This window comes from Geotrypetes seraphini, chromosome 1 (genome assembly GCF_902459505.1).
Source record: "Geotrypetes seraphini chromosome 1, aGeoSer1.1, whole genome shotgun sequence".
In the NCBI taxonomy this organism is placed as follows: domain Eukaryota; kingdom Metazoa; phylum Chordata; class Amphibia; order Gymnophiona; family Dermophiidae; genus Geotrypetes; species Geotrypetes seraphini.
Genome location: NC_047084.1, coordinates 364130672 through 364145967, shown reverse-complemented (window position 1 = coordinate 364145967; position 15296 = coordinate 364130672). Strand labels below are relative to the sequence as shown.

Sequence of the window (15296 nt, the reverse complement as noted above, 5' to 3'; positions counted from 1 at the left end):
CAGAATAAGGACGTTCGAGTCAACAGATCACATAAGAATATCCATTTATCTTGCTTTTTTAGAACTGAATCTGTCACAAATAGCCTGTTTTAATATACTGTACATGAGAAATGTACATATATCCAAGTGATTATTTTGTAAATCATGATCATCCATTTTAAAAACTGAACCCTCCAAACATGTATGGGAGGAAACAAGGGCCATGGATGCCATGTTTTAAGAAAGGTTTGGACAAATTCCTGGAGGAAAAGTCCATAGTGTGTTATTAAGATATGGGGGAAGCCTCTGCTTGCCCTGGATCGGTAGCATGGAATGTTGCTACTATTTGGGTTTTGGCCAGGTACTAATGACCTGGATTGGCCATCGTGAGAACGGGCTACTAAGTTTGATGGACCATTGGTCTGACCCAGTAAGGCTATTCTTATGTTCTTATCGTAGCATCCATGGTATAAAGTGGCCATCTAAGCATCTATGTGGAGGAATAGCCTAATGGTTAGAATAGTTGACTAAAAAAGAGGGCAAAGAACTATGGTTCAAATCTCATTACAGCTCTTTCATATCAATCAATCAATAAATTGTAAGCCCTCCAGAAAAATACCTGTGTGACTTCCCTTACTCTATCCAGTGGAGAATTGTATAATCAGATCTCCATTCTGTAACTTGGACATACCAGGTACCAGTTCTTTCAATTGCTTTTAGACATAGATGACCTTTCCTTCTGAAACTGGAGTTGGATGTCCCTAGTCCTGCCCAAAACACGCTCATGCCACGTTCAGATCCCTTGCCACTAGGACACACTGCAGTTTTAGACACCCATGATCCACCTTTAAAAAATCCAGATTTGGACATCCATGCAATATGAATATCTTAAATGCAAGTTTTCAGATGTACAAAACGTGAATAGAGCTAATAAAATAAGGCCTATATATTTTATTACCTGCATACAGCCCAGAAAAGGAAAGTATTAACCTTTTTTTTTTTATCCATTTCTAGATGCCATCTTTTTTTACTACAGCTGCTATAAACAATTTCAATTTATCAGGCACAAGTATTTCTGGTAATTCATTTAAAGAATTTCTCCGTTCTTTGAACATTTTCTTGTGTGGATTTGACATGAAACAAAAAGAAAGCAATGAGTCTGCTTCAGATACTACAAATAAGAATGATCGGTTCAGTGCGCCCAGCAGTAACAGCAGTAAGTACTGTCTTTTGAAATTCTGAACTCTGAACTTTTTTTGACTTAACATAATTTAAGTGATATTGTTGGCATTTACTTCTTGTCCTCCCCCGACCAGTTGGGGGTGATTAATGTACTAATATTATGTTAATCAGGTTTTCCATTCCACCATTATCTATTCAGTTCAAGGTTAGATTACATTACAAGAGGATGGGTTAGTTACCCAGGAAGTTACAATGGACAGTTTGAGTTGCTAGCAAAAACAAGCTCCAATTCTGGGTAGGGAGGAGCGCAGACAAATCGGCCGAAGCCGTAGCAAAAAGGGGGGGGGGACAAGGAAGGGCCAAAAAGTAGGGAGAGATGAGATAGGGGAGGGTCGAAGAAGAAGGCCAATCAGTGAAGAGTAGGGCTGGGAAAGAGGGACAGACTAACAGTGGGCTGAAGGGGGTCGCCCTTTTGGATCCGGCGATTACAGGAGGCAGACGCGACTTCCCTCCCGCCCACTCTCGACTACTGTCGCAGCCAGATTCCTGTGGCGAGTAAGCACAGCATATGAGTAAAAGACATACACCTTCACATTGGTTAAAAAAGGGGCACGTCTCCTTGCTTGGATGGTGGGGAGGCCAGGCCATGGTCCTCACAGCAAAGTACTGCTGATGAGAGGACCCATCCTTGAACGGGATGGGTCTGGTAAGCAATGGGAAGCTTGTACGGCACCCCGCAATGTGAGTTAATGGAGAGGCATATGCAGTGCACCTGATCATGTGATGGTTATATGTTGCATACAACTAATAAGTGATATATACATGGAGTGTTATGTCATGTTCATATGGTCAGTTTTGACGTACAGTTGATTATAGTTCATGAGTTGTTATTCTGCTCAATTGATTATAGTTCGTGTTTTATTGTATTGTGCTGTTATGGCTGCGGCCAAAATAAAATTCCACTCTAGTTGATGAACACCTGAATATTGTCATTGTGTCATGATGGATGGTGGGGGGTAAAGCAACAAGTGCTGAGTGCATGATTTGCAGGTAGATCAGTGCAGTTATTAATACAGTTAGGTCATAGTTACAAATGAGGTAAAACCTTGGTTTACGAGCATAATTTGTTCCGAAAACATGCTTGTAATCCAAAACACTCTTATATCAAAGCAAATTTCCCCATAAAAAGTAATGGAAACTTCACAACCCAAAAACTTTAATACAAAATACTGTATATACTCGTATTGCAAGACACTCCTGCAGTGTCAGAGAGAGAGAGAGAGAGAGAGAAGAACCATTGGCTCAGTTGTGTTGATTGTGTATACTGTATGTACTTGTATTGTAAGACCTTGCTTGTATATCAAGTTAAAATTTAATAAAATGTTTTGCTTGTCTTGCAAAACACTTGCATACCAAGTTACAGTACTTGCAATCGAAGGTTTTACTGTACATAGTTACAAGTAGGTCATCATTGGCTCATCATTATGTCCCAGGAGTTGCATTAGACAGTTTAGAAATGGGCTTTTACAATTACCACTTCAGTTATTTCAGGGTTGGCTCTCTGTCTTGGTACATACACATCTCCCTCCGTATTCGCTGTGATAGGGAATTAACAGAACCGCAAATACAGAAAAACCGTGAATAACTTTTTCATATGTTATTCGCTGTTTTCTATTAAAAACCATTATGAATGTAGTGAAACCATGAATAACATGGTGGGAGATCTGGTCTGTTCCTGAAGGAGAGGCAAAACATGGTGAAGAAAGTGCTGGGAATCGGCGATTTTCTCTGTAAAAGCTTGGAATCAGCGATTTCTCTATGCAAGCTGACGTAATTTGGGGGGAAGGAGCCAGCAAACTAAAAACCACAAATAATCTAAACTGCGAATGCTGAAACCGCGACTACGGAGGGAGACGTGTAAATGCTTTTAAAAGTTTTCTGAACCTGAGACACTTGTCACAAGATTGTAGTGTAAATGGTAGTTGGTCTCAGCCATATCAGTGCAACATAGAATTGTTCCTATCTCTTATATTTTTGTTTACTGATTTGATGTACAAATCTACGTGATAAATCTGTATTTTTATATTACCAAAACAAGAAAACATGTTGATGTCTATATATTTCTAGAATGTGTCCCTGATTTCCTTCCAGTAAGATTTTATCGAAAATTTTTGAAGAAGACACAACACCAAAACACAATGGGCTCCTTTTATGAAGGTGCGCTAGCGTTTCTAGCATGCGCTGAAGAGTAGCGCGCGCTAACCCCTGCGGAAAATACTTTTTTTTTTTTTTTCAATTATCTTTATTAACAATTGCAAAGGAACACACAACCATGAGTAGAACAAGCAGAAAACAAAGCATCCAGAACAGTATGAAAGTCAATAACACCAAAGGTGCGCAATACAAAACCCCCATAGGTGAATGCCCATCACAATTGACAGTTTTAGATATCAAACCCCTCCAACCAGACACACTCAACCTCCAAACCCGCACCACAGACCACAACAAACACACCACATTCGAATCACCATACAGCCACACCCTCAAAAATCACTCCTGCACACACACCGATGCAGCTGCCCAGGAAAGCTAAACCAGAAGGACAAAAGGACAAAAGGAGCGAAATAAAGAGCAACCTCCCCCACCCAGAAGAAAAAAGAAAAAAGAAAAACGCTGCTATCGAGAACTGTGGCAGCGGGCGTTGACGGTCTGTACCAGCATGGAGACAGTGGGTACGACTGCCTCCCCTTGAGTTTTTTCTTTTTTCTTTTTTCTTTTTTCTTCTGGGTGGGGAAAATACTAATGCAAGCTCTATGGAGGCGTTAGCATGTAGTGCACGCTAAGCGCGTGCTAAAACTGCTAGCACACTTTCGTAAAAGGAGCCCAATATAGCATAATACAATAAATAAAGTCAAAGGGTGTCATACCATACCGTGTAAAAAGACATGGAATTGTTTACCTGATTTCCATTATTACCAGGAGACGACACTGTAAGAGTTAAACCCATTGGGTTTTGTTTGTTATATTTAAACATAAAAAACAAACATATATATACAATATAAACTTTTTAACCATTATATGGTATATTACAGAATTAAACTGCAAAATTATAATGTGCAAAAAAACATGGAAAAAGCTATGTACATTAAACTATTTATAACAATACATACAATATATACTTCCTAACTCTTTAATGTTTTGATATTTAGGTGCTTAACTGTAACATGTACAAAAATCATGAGGGGGGGGGGGAAACTACACCAAATATACATCAATCATTAACTTCTGAAAGTCATATTTGGAAATGAGGAGTGTGTTTGTTTTGGGGGGTGGTTTTCCATGGTGCCAACCTCCTCACAAATCTACTTTCCAGTTATCAGAATACCACTTTTTCCTTATATTTATTTTTTTAGCCGATCCTCCCAAAAGAGCTCAGAACAGGTTACAAATCAGGTACTCAAGCATTTTCTGATTCTGTAGTCTTATCTAATGTATCTGGGGCAGTGGAGGATTAAGTGACTTGCTCAGGGTCACAAGGAGCAGCATGGGTTTGAACCTACAACCTCAGGGTGCTGAGGCTGTGGCTCTAACCACTACAACACACTCTCCAGGTAGACAGGCTCTGTTTGATATATCCCAGGTTATACCATGCGGGACAGATTGTTGCCATTTTGCAGTTCATGGTGCCCGGAGGCAGGAGTGAGTGAGTATCACTCGTCCTTTGTTCTAGGTCCAGGGTTTAGGTGGGACTAGACTTAGGGTAGTAATATATTACTTTTAAAAGTATAGCAATAAGTGTAATGATTACTTTTGTGCAAATGTAATTAATAACTAAACATTATATTACTTATATCTGAAAAATTCCCTTTTATATAGTTACTTTTTAGTGATACTCCTCTGATTTTCATTGCATCACCAGGCCCGTTATTGGGCTGTTTCTAGTTTCCAGCAAACTTCCTTTTGAGTAAAATTGTTGAAGCATGATAAAGATGTCTGCTTCTTCATCATTTAAGCACTCTGTTTATGTCTTTTTTTATTATTATTTAGTAAGTGAAAAATAGAACAACATTTATGTTAGGAGTATGTTGTGTCTGATAAGCCACAAATCTGATAGCGACTGGCCTCTCTTAACTTTTCCAGATATTTTTGCCTTTCTTCTTTCTGTGATCTTTTGTAGCTTATGAAAGCTAACCTCTTTTTCCTTACCTTCTCAGCCACTACATTTGAGAACCAAAGCGGCTTTTTTTTTTTCTCTTACTTTTACTTAACTTTCCTTACAAAAAGGTTTGTTGCCCTTATAATAGCTCCTTTCAGTTTTGTCCACTGCTTTCCAGCTTCTTCCATATTCCCATCTAGACAATTCCTTGATATAATCCCTATCTGAATAAAGTTGTTGGTTTTTTTTTGTCTAGATCCTTTATTTATGAATGAGACCTCTTTACACATTGCAATGATCACTGGATGTCAGGGTATACCCACTGTAAAATCAGAATCACTTTTCCCATTTTAAGCACTAAGTCCACTATGGCCCCATCCCGCTTGAGTTCCATTACCAACTACTGGAACAGTTCTCCAATACCATATTAATTATGATAGAAAATGTGGGTTGTATACCTCTTTTCCTTTATTATTTGACATGATTATTCACAACTGAGTTCCTCAAATGGTTGTATGTTTTACAGTCTTTCTCAGTGTTCATAACTGAAAACAATATATAGAAAATTAATTTGGAATTTTAAAATAACAAGAATAACCTTGAAAATTTTGTTGAGAGCACACCAAGAACTAGATTTGCAGTTCCTAGACATTCTTTACAATGTGATGATATAATGAAGATTAATTTTGCACTACTCTGAAGGATGCACTTCTTTCACCAGAAACCTGCAGTATATCAAAGAAAAGCTCAGGTACTCTTCTAGAGTTGCTAGTAAATTAATTACTGGCAATTTTTCACAGTATGGCTGCAACAATAGTTTAGATCTTGCCTCCTCCTATTTCTTCTGCAACTTACGAGTAGTCTTTAAAGAACTTCTGGCTCCTACTAAGTGTGTTGTAAACTCCTGAAGTCCTGTTTCCCAATGTGTTTATACAGGGTGTCCCAAAAGTCACTACACACTTTTAATACATTCTTAAAAATTACACAAGAAACTGAGTTTATTCATATTCTTAGCATCAACAAAAGAGTCGCTGCAGTTTTACTTGCTAGGCTTGCCACCACATTCCAATGCCTCGAAGACTAGTTGTATAGTTCCACATGAGCGTCTCTATTCTCGATAACTTTCTGCCAGCTTCGGACGTAAGCGGCAATTTTGCAACACTGCTCTAATGTCAATTGGCAAGCTATGGCTGAGGGATGATACGCTACAAAAACTGCAAAGCGTAACTATTCTTTTGCTGATGGCCTCGGGTCTCTCCGAATGATACCTGGAATGAAATAGAAACAAACAAAAAAAAAGTGTATAGGGACCTTTGAGACACCCTGTATTAATAGACTCAATGTTTATAGCATTTTTCTCGCTCTCAGGTTACTGTAACAACAATCATAAATCCTGCAACTTTGTCGGTCAATGTGGTTGGAAAATTAACAATGGCTTTAGTAGCTTTTCCTTTTCTCGTGTTACTTTAATAACACCTACAGTTTGTCAGCTTATATCTCAGTATGACTACAATAGCACAGGCTTTTGCAGTATATCTTTCCACTGTTACTATCATAATGCCCACAGTTCTGCAGTTTTTTTCTCTCAGCATGCTGTATCCTTGTACCATGTATCTGTTTTTCCTCCCACTGTATATCCCCATTCTGTCTTTGTCAATCAGCTTTTTGCATCAAGACAGCCAAAATCTTTTTTCTCAATCCTTCTTCCCTCTTCCACCCTTATTTCTACTCACTTACAAAGGAGTGCTTTTAGGGCTCCTTTTACTAAGGTGCGCTAGGGCTTTAACACGTGGAATAGCATGCGCTACATTGCCATGCGTGCTGGACCTTAACACCAGAATTGAGCTGGCATTAGTTCTAGAAGCGTAGCGCACAGTGTAGCGCGCGGTAATTTCCTGCGTGCGCTAAAAACACTAGCCGCACCTTAGTAGGACTGGGCCATCAATATATATATAATTTTTGCCATCAAAATAGTTCTTTGCAAAAGAATGTGCACTGTTTAAAGAGCGTGTATGTAGGTTTCCTAAAGAGTGCACACTATGGGGTATTCCTACTAAAAAAACATTAAGCCCAAAAGCGTGCTTAGCATACATGAAAACACTTATTTATTTATTTTTAAAATGTATGAATTGCATAAATCTAAGCAATGTACAAAACATTTACATTCACAGTTTCAAGCACAAACATTTTAAAATGCAGTAAACAAATAACTCAATCTTCTCCCCAAAATTTCCTGAATACAGAATTCTTTAAATCCAAAACAAATAATAACCACAGAGTTAGAGAAAGGCATCCACAAACAATTGCATTTTTAACAATTTCTTGAAAGACCATATGATCTTTGCATAATCTCATTATACCTGGAATTGAATTCCAGAGATTCTTACCGGCAATTGAGAAAATAGATATTCTAGATTTTACATAGCAAATCCCATTTTTTTTTTAAACTGATGAGCAACATCCCTCCCTCAGATCTCAAACATCTTGCAGGTTGATAGATTTTCCACAAGTTTTTAAAGCAAGTCGGAGAAGAGGAGTACAATATTTAATGAACTGCAAAGCTTAATAAAGCATTTTGTGGTAAGTAGCTTGTTTTTCATGTTAAGTGCTTTGTATATATTTTTTTGAATCTATTAATTGGAGGGAATGTATCAGAGGCAGAGAATGGACGTGGATAACCTATTCAGTTACCTTTTTCTGATTATCCTGCACTAATTGGTTAATGTGTCCATAACATGGGAGCTCTTAGCACCTCCTAAATGGGAGGTAGTAAGCGTTCTCCTGTCATTTTTTTTTCTAGGTTACATGTGTTGATGCCAGCATTAGTGCACGACCTGAAAGAGAACTATCAGCCATTGCCTTATCTTCTGGCTGTGCTAGAAATGGGCTTAGCACACAGTAAAGTCCCACATTAGCATATGCTAAGCCCATTTACTAGAACATTTTAGGAGACATAGCCCTATAGGAAAAAGGGTGCATTCTTCTTATACGGTGTGCACATATGTATGTGTGGTTCTCATATGCATAATGGTTCATGCATGCACTATCGGGAAAGAGTGCATTTTCTGATTTATTAATTGGCATTTGAAGAAAAGAACCTGCTTAACCATGTTTGCTATTGTATTCTTGCAATATATCAGTTGACATTTGCAGAGAAGAAATTGTTTAAATATGTAGATTTTATGATATGGTTTGCTTTTATCTTATGTATGTTTTAATTGATGTAACTTTGAAAAATCTGTCAGAGGAGAAGTTTCCTACCATGACATCTTAGGATGTCCTAGCCATGTGAAGGTGAAAATAAGTTTGCCTGGTAAGGGAAATATGCTGATGAAAAATGGCAAAGTCCACCTACCAATAGTATGAGAGCTGATAGGAAGCTGTTAAAATTAGTGAAGGCGATGGTGGGATTTGAACCAGTGAGCTGGAGAGGATAGAGGAGGTGCATTAACTTGGTGAGCTAGAAATGCTTTCTTTGTGGTGACTGTGATATCATTCCTAAGCAGATGATAAATAGGTAGGTCAGTAAGCTATGATATGATAGGGCAGTGAGATCCACTTGATTAGAAGCTGATGTAGCTCAATGTGTTAAAATCCTGTGCTAATCTTTCAGAGGTTGTCAGTTCAACTCCCAGCGCATCTTTTAATTGTGGCATTCTACCTTGCAGGTGTACCTTGGTGATCTCACAATGAGGTCAGCATTGTGCACCTGCACACCTCCATTTGCAATGAAGGAAAATGCATGTTAAGGTCTGTATCTGTTTTTTCTATTTTTAAGCTTTGAGAAATGAAGTAATGTGTGCAATATTTATATATTTTTCATGTTCTTTCTTTGCTTTCAAGAAAGAGCTGTTTGGTGAGAAAAAAAGGGGTTCTTTTTAAGCAGGAAATCCAAAGGTGTGTGTTTTTCATGTACTGTAATTAGTAAATCATATTGCTGTTTGGGCAGAAAAGTACTATGTTTTGCATGCAATATGTTTGTATTGATGTGCCCTATTGATATGGTGGCTTATTAAATCTATTAGAAGGGGAAAAAAAGAGGAAAAACATATTCTTGAACTCTATTAAAAAAATATCATTGCGGAAGCCCAAAGCATACCAAAGTTTCGCCCATAAAAAGTTGCGTTCAGCACAAGCTAAAACCACAGTTAGACCAGTTTTTCATTCGCCTACAATTTCCGCAATGTTTCTGCCGCCCAACTAGCATCTATCTCGAGCATATCCCTAATCACGCTCAGGTTACGCCCACGTCTACATACTTAGAAGCAACTTTTTGTTGAGAATGCCTACAAATATGCAGGAGCGGCTCGAAACTCACGTCTATATTCTAAGGCCTACCTCCATCTAAGCTAGCTATCTTCGCCTACCTCCGCCTAAGTCCCAATGTTAACGCTTGTGAAGACCCATAAATCGCTCATTAACTACTTAAATTGGATGCCTAAATGGCAGGCGACACTTAGGCGCTGTTAGGTGCACTTTGCAGAATCGGGGTCTTAGACTCCACAAGGATGAGTCCAAATATCTGAAAGAACAGAATCCATTTTAACTGTTTAAAATCTATTTATCAAAAACTCATGGAGCTATGAAAGAACTTTATCAGAGATACCAAGCAAGCTTAATTTAAATACAGTGGTACCTCGGTTTACGAGTGCACCAGTTTGCGAGTGTTTTGCAAGACGAGCAAAACATTAGCAAACTTGGTGCCTCGTAAACCGAGCTTGCTTCACTGTACGAGCGCCCTCCCCCTGCGATCCGGCATCCCCCCCAGCGATCCAGCATCCCCCCCGCTCACGTTGCCCCCCTCCACCGCGATTTTACTTCCCCCCCCGAGCAGTCAGTGACACCCTTTACCCGACTTGGCACCAGTGCCAGTGCCCGAAGATCCTCCCTCTTCTGGCGCGGCCTGGGCTGGGCGGTGCGTCGGAGATCCTCCTTCTTCTGGTCTGGGCTGGGCTGGACTGGCTTTGAGCATTTGTGCATGCTCAAAGCCTTCTAGTCTCGCTCTCTCCGAGATTGAGAGCAAGACTAAAAGGCTTTGAGCATGCGCAAATGCTCAAAGCCAGTACAGCCCAGCCCAGCCCAGAAGGAAGATCTCCTACGCACCGCCCAGCTGCGCCAGAAGAGGGAGGATCTTCGGGCACCGGCACTGGTGCCAAGTCAGGTAAAGGGTGTCATTGACTGCTCGGGGGGGGGGGGGAAGTAGGATCGCGGTGGAGGGGGGGCAACACGAGCCGGGGGGGGATGCCGGATCGCCGGGGGGGGTTGGAACAGTGTCGGATTCCTCAAGGGGGGGAGAATGGAGCAGCGCCGGTAGCCTCAGGGGGGGGGGGGGTGGAGGTGGAACCAATCAAAGCAGTTTCCCTTACTTCCTATGGGGAAACTTGCTTTGATATACGAGCAATTTGGTTTACGAGCATGCTTCTGGAACGAATTATGCTCATAAACCAAGGTTCCACTGTATAATAATATCATGATCTATCATATTGAAAGCTGCAGAAAGATCAAATTGTAATAAAATTGAAGCAATTCCTTTTGACAGAAGAATTCTAGCGTTAGAAATCAATCCAATAAAGGAGACTCTGCGCTATGGAATGATTGAAAACCAAATTGAAGGGGACTAAGGCAATTATGATAAGCCAAATATTCTGCTAGTTGACTTGCTACAATGGCTTCCATCATCTTTGAAAGCAAAGGGATAAGTGCAACTGGTCTATAGCTGGCAGACAAACTGGGATCTAAGTTTGATTTTTGAAGAATCAGAGTTAGAATAATCCCACCTAAATGAGTAGTTTTTTCATAAGATATGAAGGGCAACTGTCTAAAAGACAAGATGATCTTGACAATTTTAACAGTAAAAATTTAACAATATCAAAGTTAATGTTAGAAAAACAGGACCGAGACCTGTTGGTAGGAATAGCAACAAGAGTACCCATTACTATATTAGACAAATCAGTAACCTATGAAAGGTCTGAAACTATAAAAGCTCTAATTTTTTTTTATCTTTTCTAAAAATAATTTGCTAGAACGGTAACTAAAGGATGACTATCCTGATGAAAGGGACCTGAAGTACATTCTCTGGAAAGGGAAAACAATCGCTTAGAAGAAGAGGCAGTATCTATTTGACCTGAAAAATATGTTTTCTTAGCTTTATACACAGCTGCCTTATAAGCCTTACTAGCCGTCTTCCATTTGTCTTAGATCTAAAGAATGAAAGCATTGCCATTGATGTTCAATGCAATGGCACTTAGATTCTCTACATGCTAATTCCTGTGAATATCATTTAACAGTATGTGATGAGAGAGAGATTTTACACTTCAGAGGAGCAAGGTCATCAGGAACAGTTAGGAGTACATTATTCCAAGTACTATAAGACTCTAAGGGATTTTCAGTATCAAACTCTGCATACAATGCTGACAAAAGTGAAAGTACATAACACACTGTCTATGACAGTGGTCTCAAACTCATGGCCCATGGGCCACATGCGGCCCGCCAGGTACTATTTTGAGGCCCTTAGTATGTTACCATTGTTCTGGAACATTGCCCGCTTCACTGCTCACACAAGCGCTTTCCTGCATCTGTACGTGATTTTGAGGTGGAGTGGATTGGACAATAATTCAGGCTCCTCTTTCCCACATGCATCACTTTGTACTTGCTCACATTAAATGCCATCTGTCATTCTGACGCCCAGTCTTCCAGTCTCATAAGGTTCTCTTGCAATTTTTCACAATCCTCTTGCGATTTAGCAACTTTAAACAACTTTGTGTCATCAACAAATTTAATTATGTTACTAGTTATTCCCATCTCTAGATCATTGATAAATATGTTAAAGAGCAGTGGTTCCAGTACAGACCCCTGGGGAACCCCACTATTTATTCAAAAAAACCCTCTCTTATCAAATCTTAATTTTTCTTACAATAGAAACAGCGGTAAATGATTTTTTCAATTAAACTTGTCTCGAATATATATTTTATATGCTTTAAGCCCTTTTCAAGGGGAAGGGGCTTCAGATCCCCGTATGTTGTTAGTGAGTTAACTAAACAACCGCACTAGATAGAAAAATTACCTCATTGACCCCCCCCCCCCCACTCCCCCTCCTGCCTAGCAGATCTATTCAGCACAATCTGTTCAATGCTCTCTTAATTCTCTTCTAACAAATTTGTTTGTCCAAAATGTAAAACAGAGGACTTAGCTTAGGCAGGGCTTTAATCAAATGCTGCAGGTATGGTAAATCTCCTGCTGTCTTTGCATGTCCGCTTTCGCCAACGGAAGCTAGCAGGCATTTGCTTTATAGCTGCATCAGGGCGATGAACTCCTGCAAGGATAACAAAAAACAGCAGTGTCAGAGCAGGAATAATAAAAAAAACTCAGCTGTCTATGAGTTCCCAGAGGTGACGTCCAGTTTTGACGTCAGACGTGAATAAAGGAGACCAGTTCTCGGCAGCGGACATCTTTGCCTACATGAGTGAGAGTTGTAACACCAAGTAAGTTAGACACAGCTGTATGCGTTTTTTTTTTTTATTATTACATTACATTACATTACATTACATTACATTAGGGATTTCTATTCCGCCATTACCTTGCGGTTCAAGGCGGATTACAAAAGGTTAATTTAAAAAAAAAACAGAGTTACAATGATTAGCAAGAGAGGTAAGTTGTAGATCTTATAAACATTTAGCGGGTTGTTGATTGTGAGGTGGTTTGTAAAAGAGTTAATAGGTGGTCATAGTGGAAGTTCTTTTGTTATTATTAGTGCAGTAATGGGTAGATCAAATGTCAGTTTTAGAGTTACTAAACGGTCGTGATGTTATTGCTGCTTCAGGAATTTCTTGAAGAGTGTGGTTTTTATTTCTTTTCTGAACGTCCTATAGTCTGGGGTGGTCATCAAGAGGTTGGAGATCTGGTTGTCCAGCCTTGCGGCTTGGGTGGCTAGGAGGCCGTCGTGTAGTTTTGTTCTTTTTACTTCCTTGATTGGGGGGGGTATGAATGGGGAGTGCGTTTTTCTGTGTCTTGTAGTGGGTGCTTGGATGAGGCGATTGTTCAAGTATGATGGGCTGTCTCCGTGTAGGGTTTTAAATAATATGCAGTAGAATTTGAATTGGATTCTTTCTTGGATTGGAAGCCAATGTGAGTTGATGAAGGCTTCAGTGATGTGGTCATGTTTTTTCAATGAGTAGATGAGTCTCAAAGCTGTATTTTGGATTGTTTGGAGTTGTCTGATCGTAGTTGCAGGGCAAGGAAGGAAGAGGATGTTGCAGTAGTCCAATATACCTAGTATTAGGGATTGTACTATAAGTTGGAATTGTGTTCTTTCAAAGAATTTTCGGACTTGTCTCAGATTTCTCATGATTGCGAATGATTTCTGAATTGTTTTATTTATTTGCGGTTGCATAGTGCAGCATCTGTCTATGGTCATGCCAAGTAGTTTTATGGTGGTTTGGATGGGATATTTGATTGCGTTTATGTCTAAGTTGGTTGTGGTTTGGATCTTGTCATTTTCGAGAAGGATGAATTTTGTTTTGTCTTGGTTGAGTTTAAGTTTGTGATTTTTCATCCAGGTTGTGACTGTTTCAAGTGTTTGGTGAAGTTTGTCTGTCATGGTAGGTTTAGAATGATCGTATGGGATGAGGATGGTGATGTCATCAGCATAACTATAGGTGGTTATGCCCAGATTGTCCAGATGCGTTCCTAGAGAAGCAGTGTAGAGATTGAAGAGGGTGGGGGATAGTGGAGATCCTTGTGGTACGCCGCAGGGGTTTGACCAGGATTCTGACTTTTCTTTGTTTGATTTTACACTGTAGGTTCTGAGTTTTAGGAATCCTTCAAACCAAGAGTATACTTTATCTGAGATGCCTATTGCGTCTAAGATCTGTAGAAGGATGTTGTGATCCACTAAGTCGAATGCCGCAGTTAGGTCCAGTTGTATGAGAAGCATTTTTTTCCCTGTACTAAGGTGTTGTCTGACGGTATCCATAAGGGAGCCTAGTAGTGTCTCTGTACTGAAGTTTGTTCTGAAGCCTGATTGCATGGGGTGGAGTAGGTTGTGGTCATCTATGTAATTGGTGAGGAGTTTGGCTACTAGGCCTTCTATAATTTTGACATATAGCGGAATTGAGGCTATAGGTCTAAAGTTAGATGGGTGGTTTTGTGGTGCTTTTGGGTCTTTTTGGATTGGGGTGATGACGATTTCGCTGAGGTCAGCAGGGAATGTGCCTTCTGTGAGCGTGAATTGAATCCATTGTAGAATTATGGTGCGGAATTTTACACTAGAGGTGGTAAGGAGATATGAGGGGCAATGGTTGAGGTCACAGGAGGCATGGCTGTATTTTTTGTAGAATTTGTTGAATTCTGACCATTGTATGTTGGGGAATTGAGTCCAAATTCTGTCTGCTGCAGTTGCCTCTTTTCCTGAAGGGTGGATTGTGATTATTCCTGATCTGACACTGCTGTATTTTGTTATCCTTGCAGGAGTCCATTGCCCTGTCTCTTAGTCGCCATAATAAATCAATTCCAATCTTTTAGGGAAGAAATAGTATCCCAATGTAATCAAAGCCAGTTGTGCTTTTGAGGGAAGAGAAGTGCAATTTGTGAATAAGATTTTTGTTACTGACATGCATCGCCTTACACTTATCTATGTTCAACCTCATTTGCCATGTGGATGCCCATTTTTATCGAGCGTGTTTATGTCACGTTGCAGGTCTTCGCAATCCTTCTGCATCTTTACCGCTCTGAATATCTTAATCACTTCGCTCTGCAAACTTAATCACTTTGCTCATTGTACCAGTTTCCAGGTTGTTTATAAATAGGTTGAAGAGCATGGGACCAAGCACCGAACCCTGTGGCACTCTACTCGTGACGCTTTTCTAATCCGAGTATTGTCCATTTACCCCCCACTCTCTGTTTCCTATCCGCCAACCAGATTTTAATCCACATGAGGATTTCACCCTCGATTCCATGGCTCGCAATTTTTCAAAGTAGTCAT

At 39.8% G+C, this 15296-nt stretch overlaps 1 protein-coding gene across 1 annotated transcript in view; it reads left to right on the top strand.

The window, feature by feature from the left end:
* LOC117345793 (phospholipid-transporting ATPase ABCA1-like) overlaps window positions 1-15296 on the top strand; it is an 815268-nt gene that overhangs the window by 306120 nt on the left and 493852 nt on the right. Inside the window, exon 10 of the mRNA XM_033914956.1 lies at window positions 994-1195. Coding sequence (XP_033770847.1) covers window positions 994-1195 — 202 coding nt within the window. The remainder of the gene's footprint in view (window positions 1-993; window positions 1196-15296) is intronic.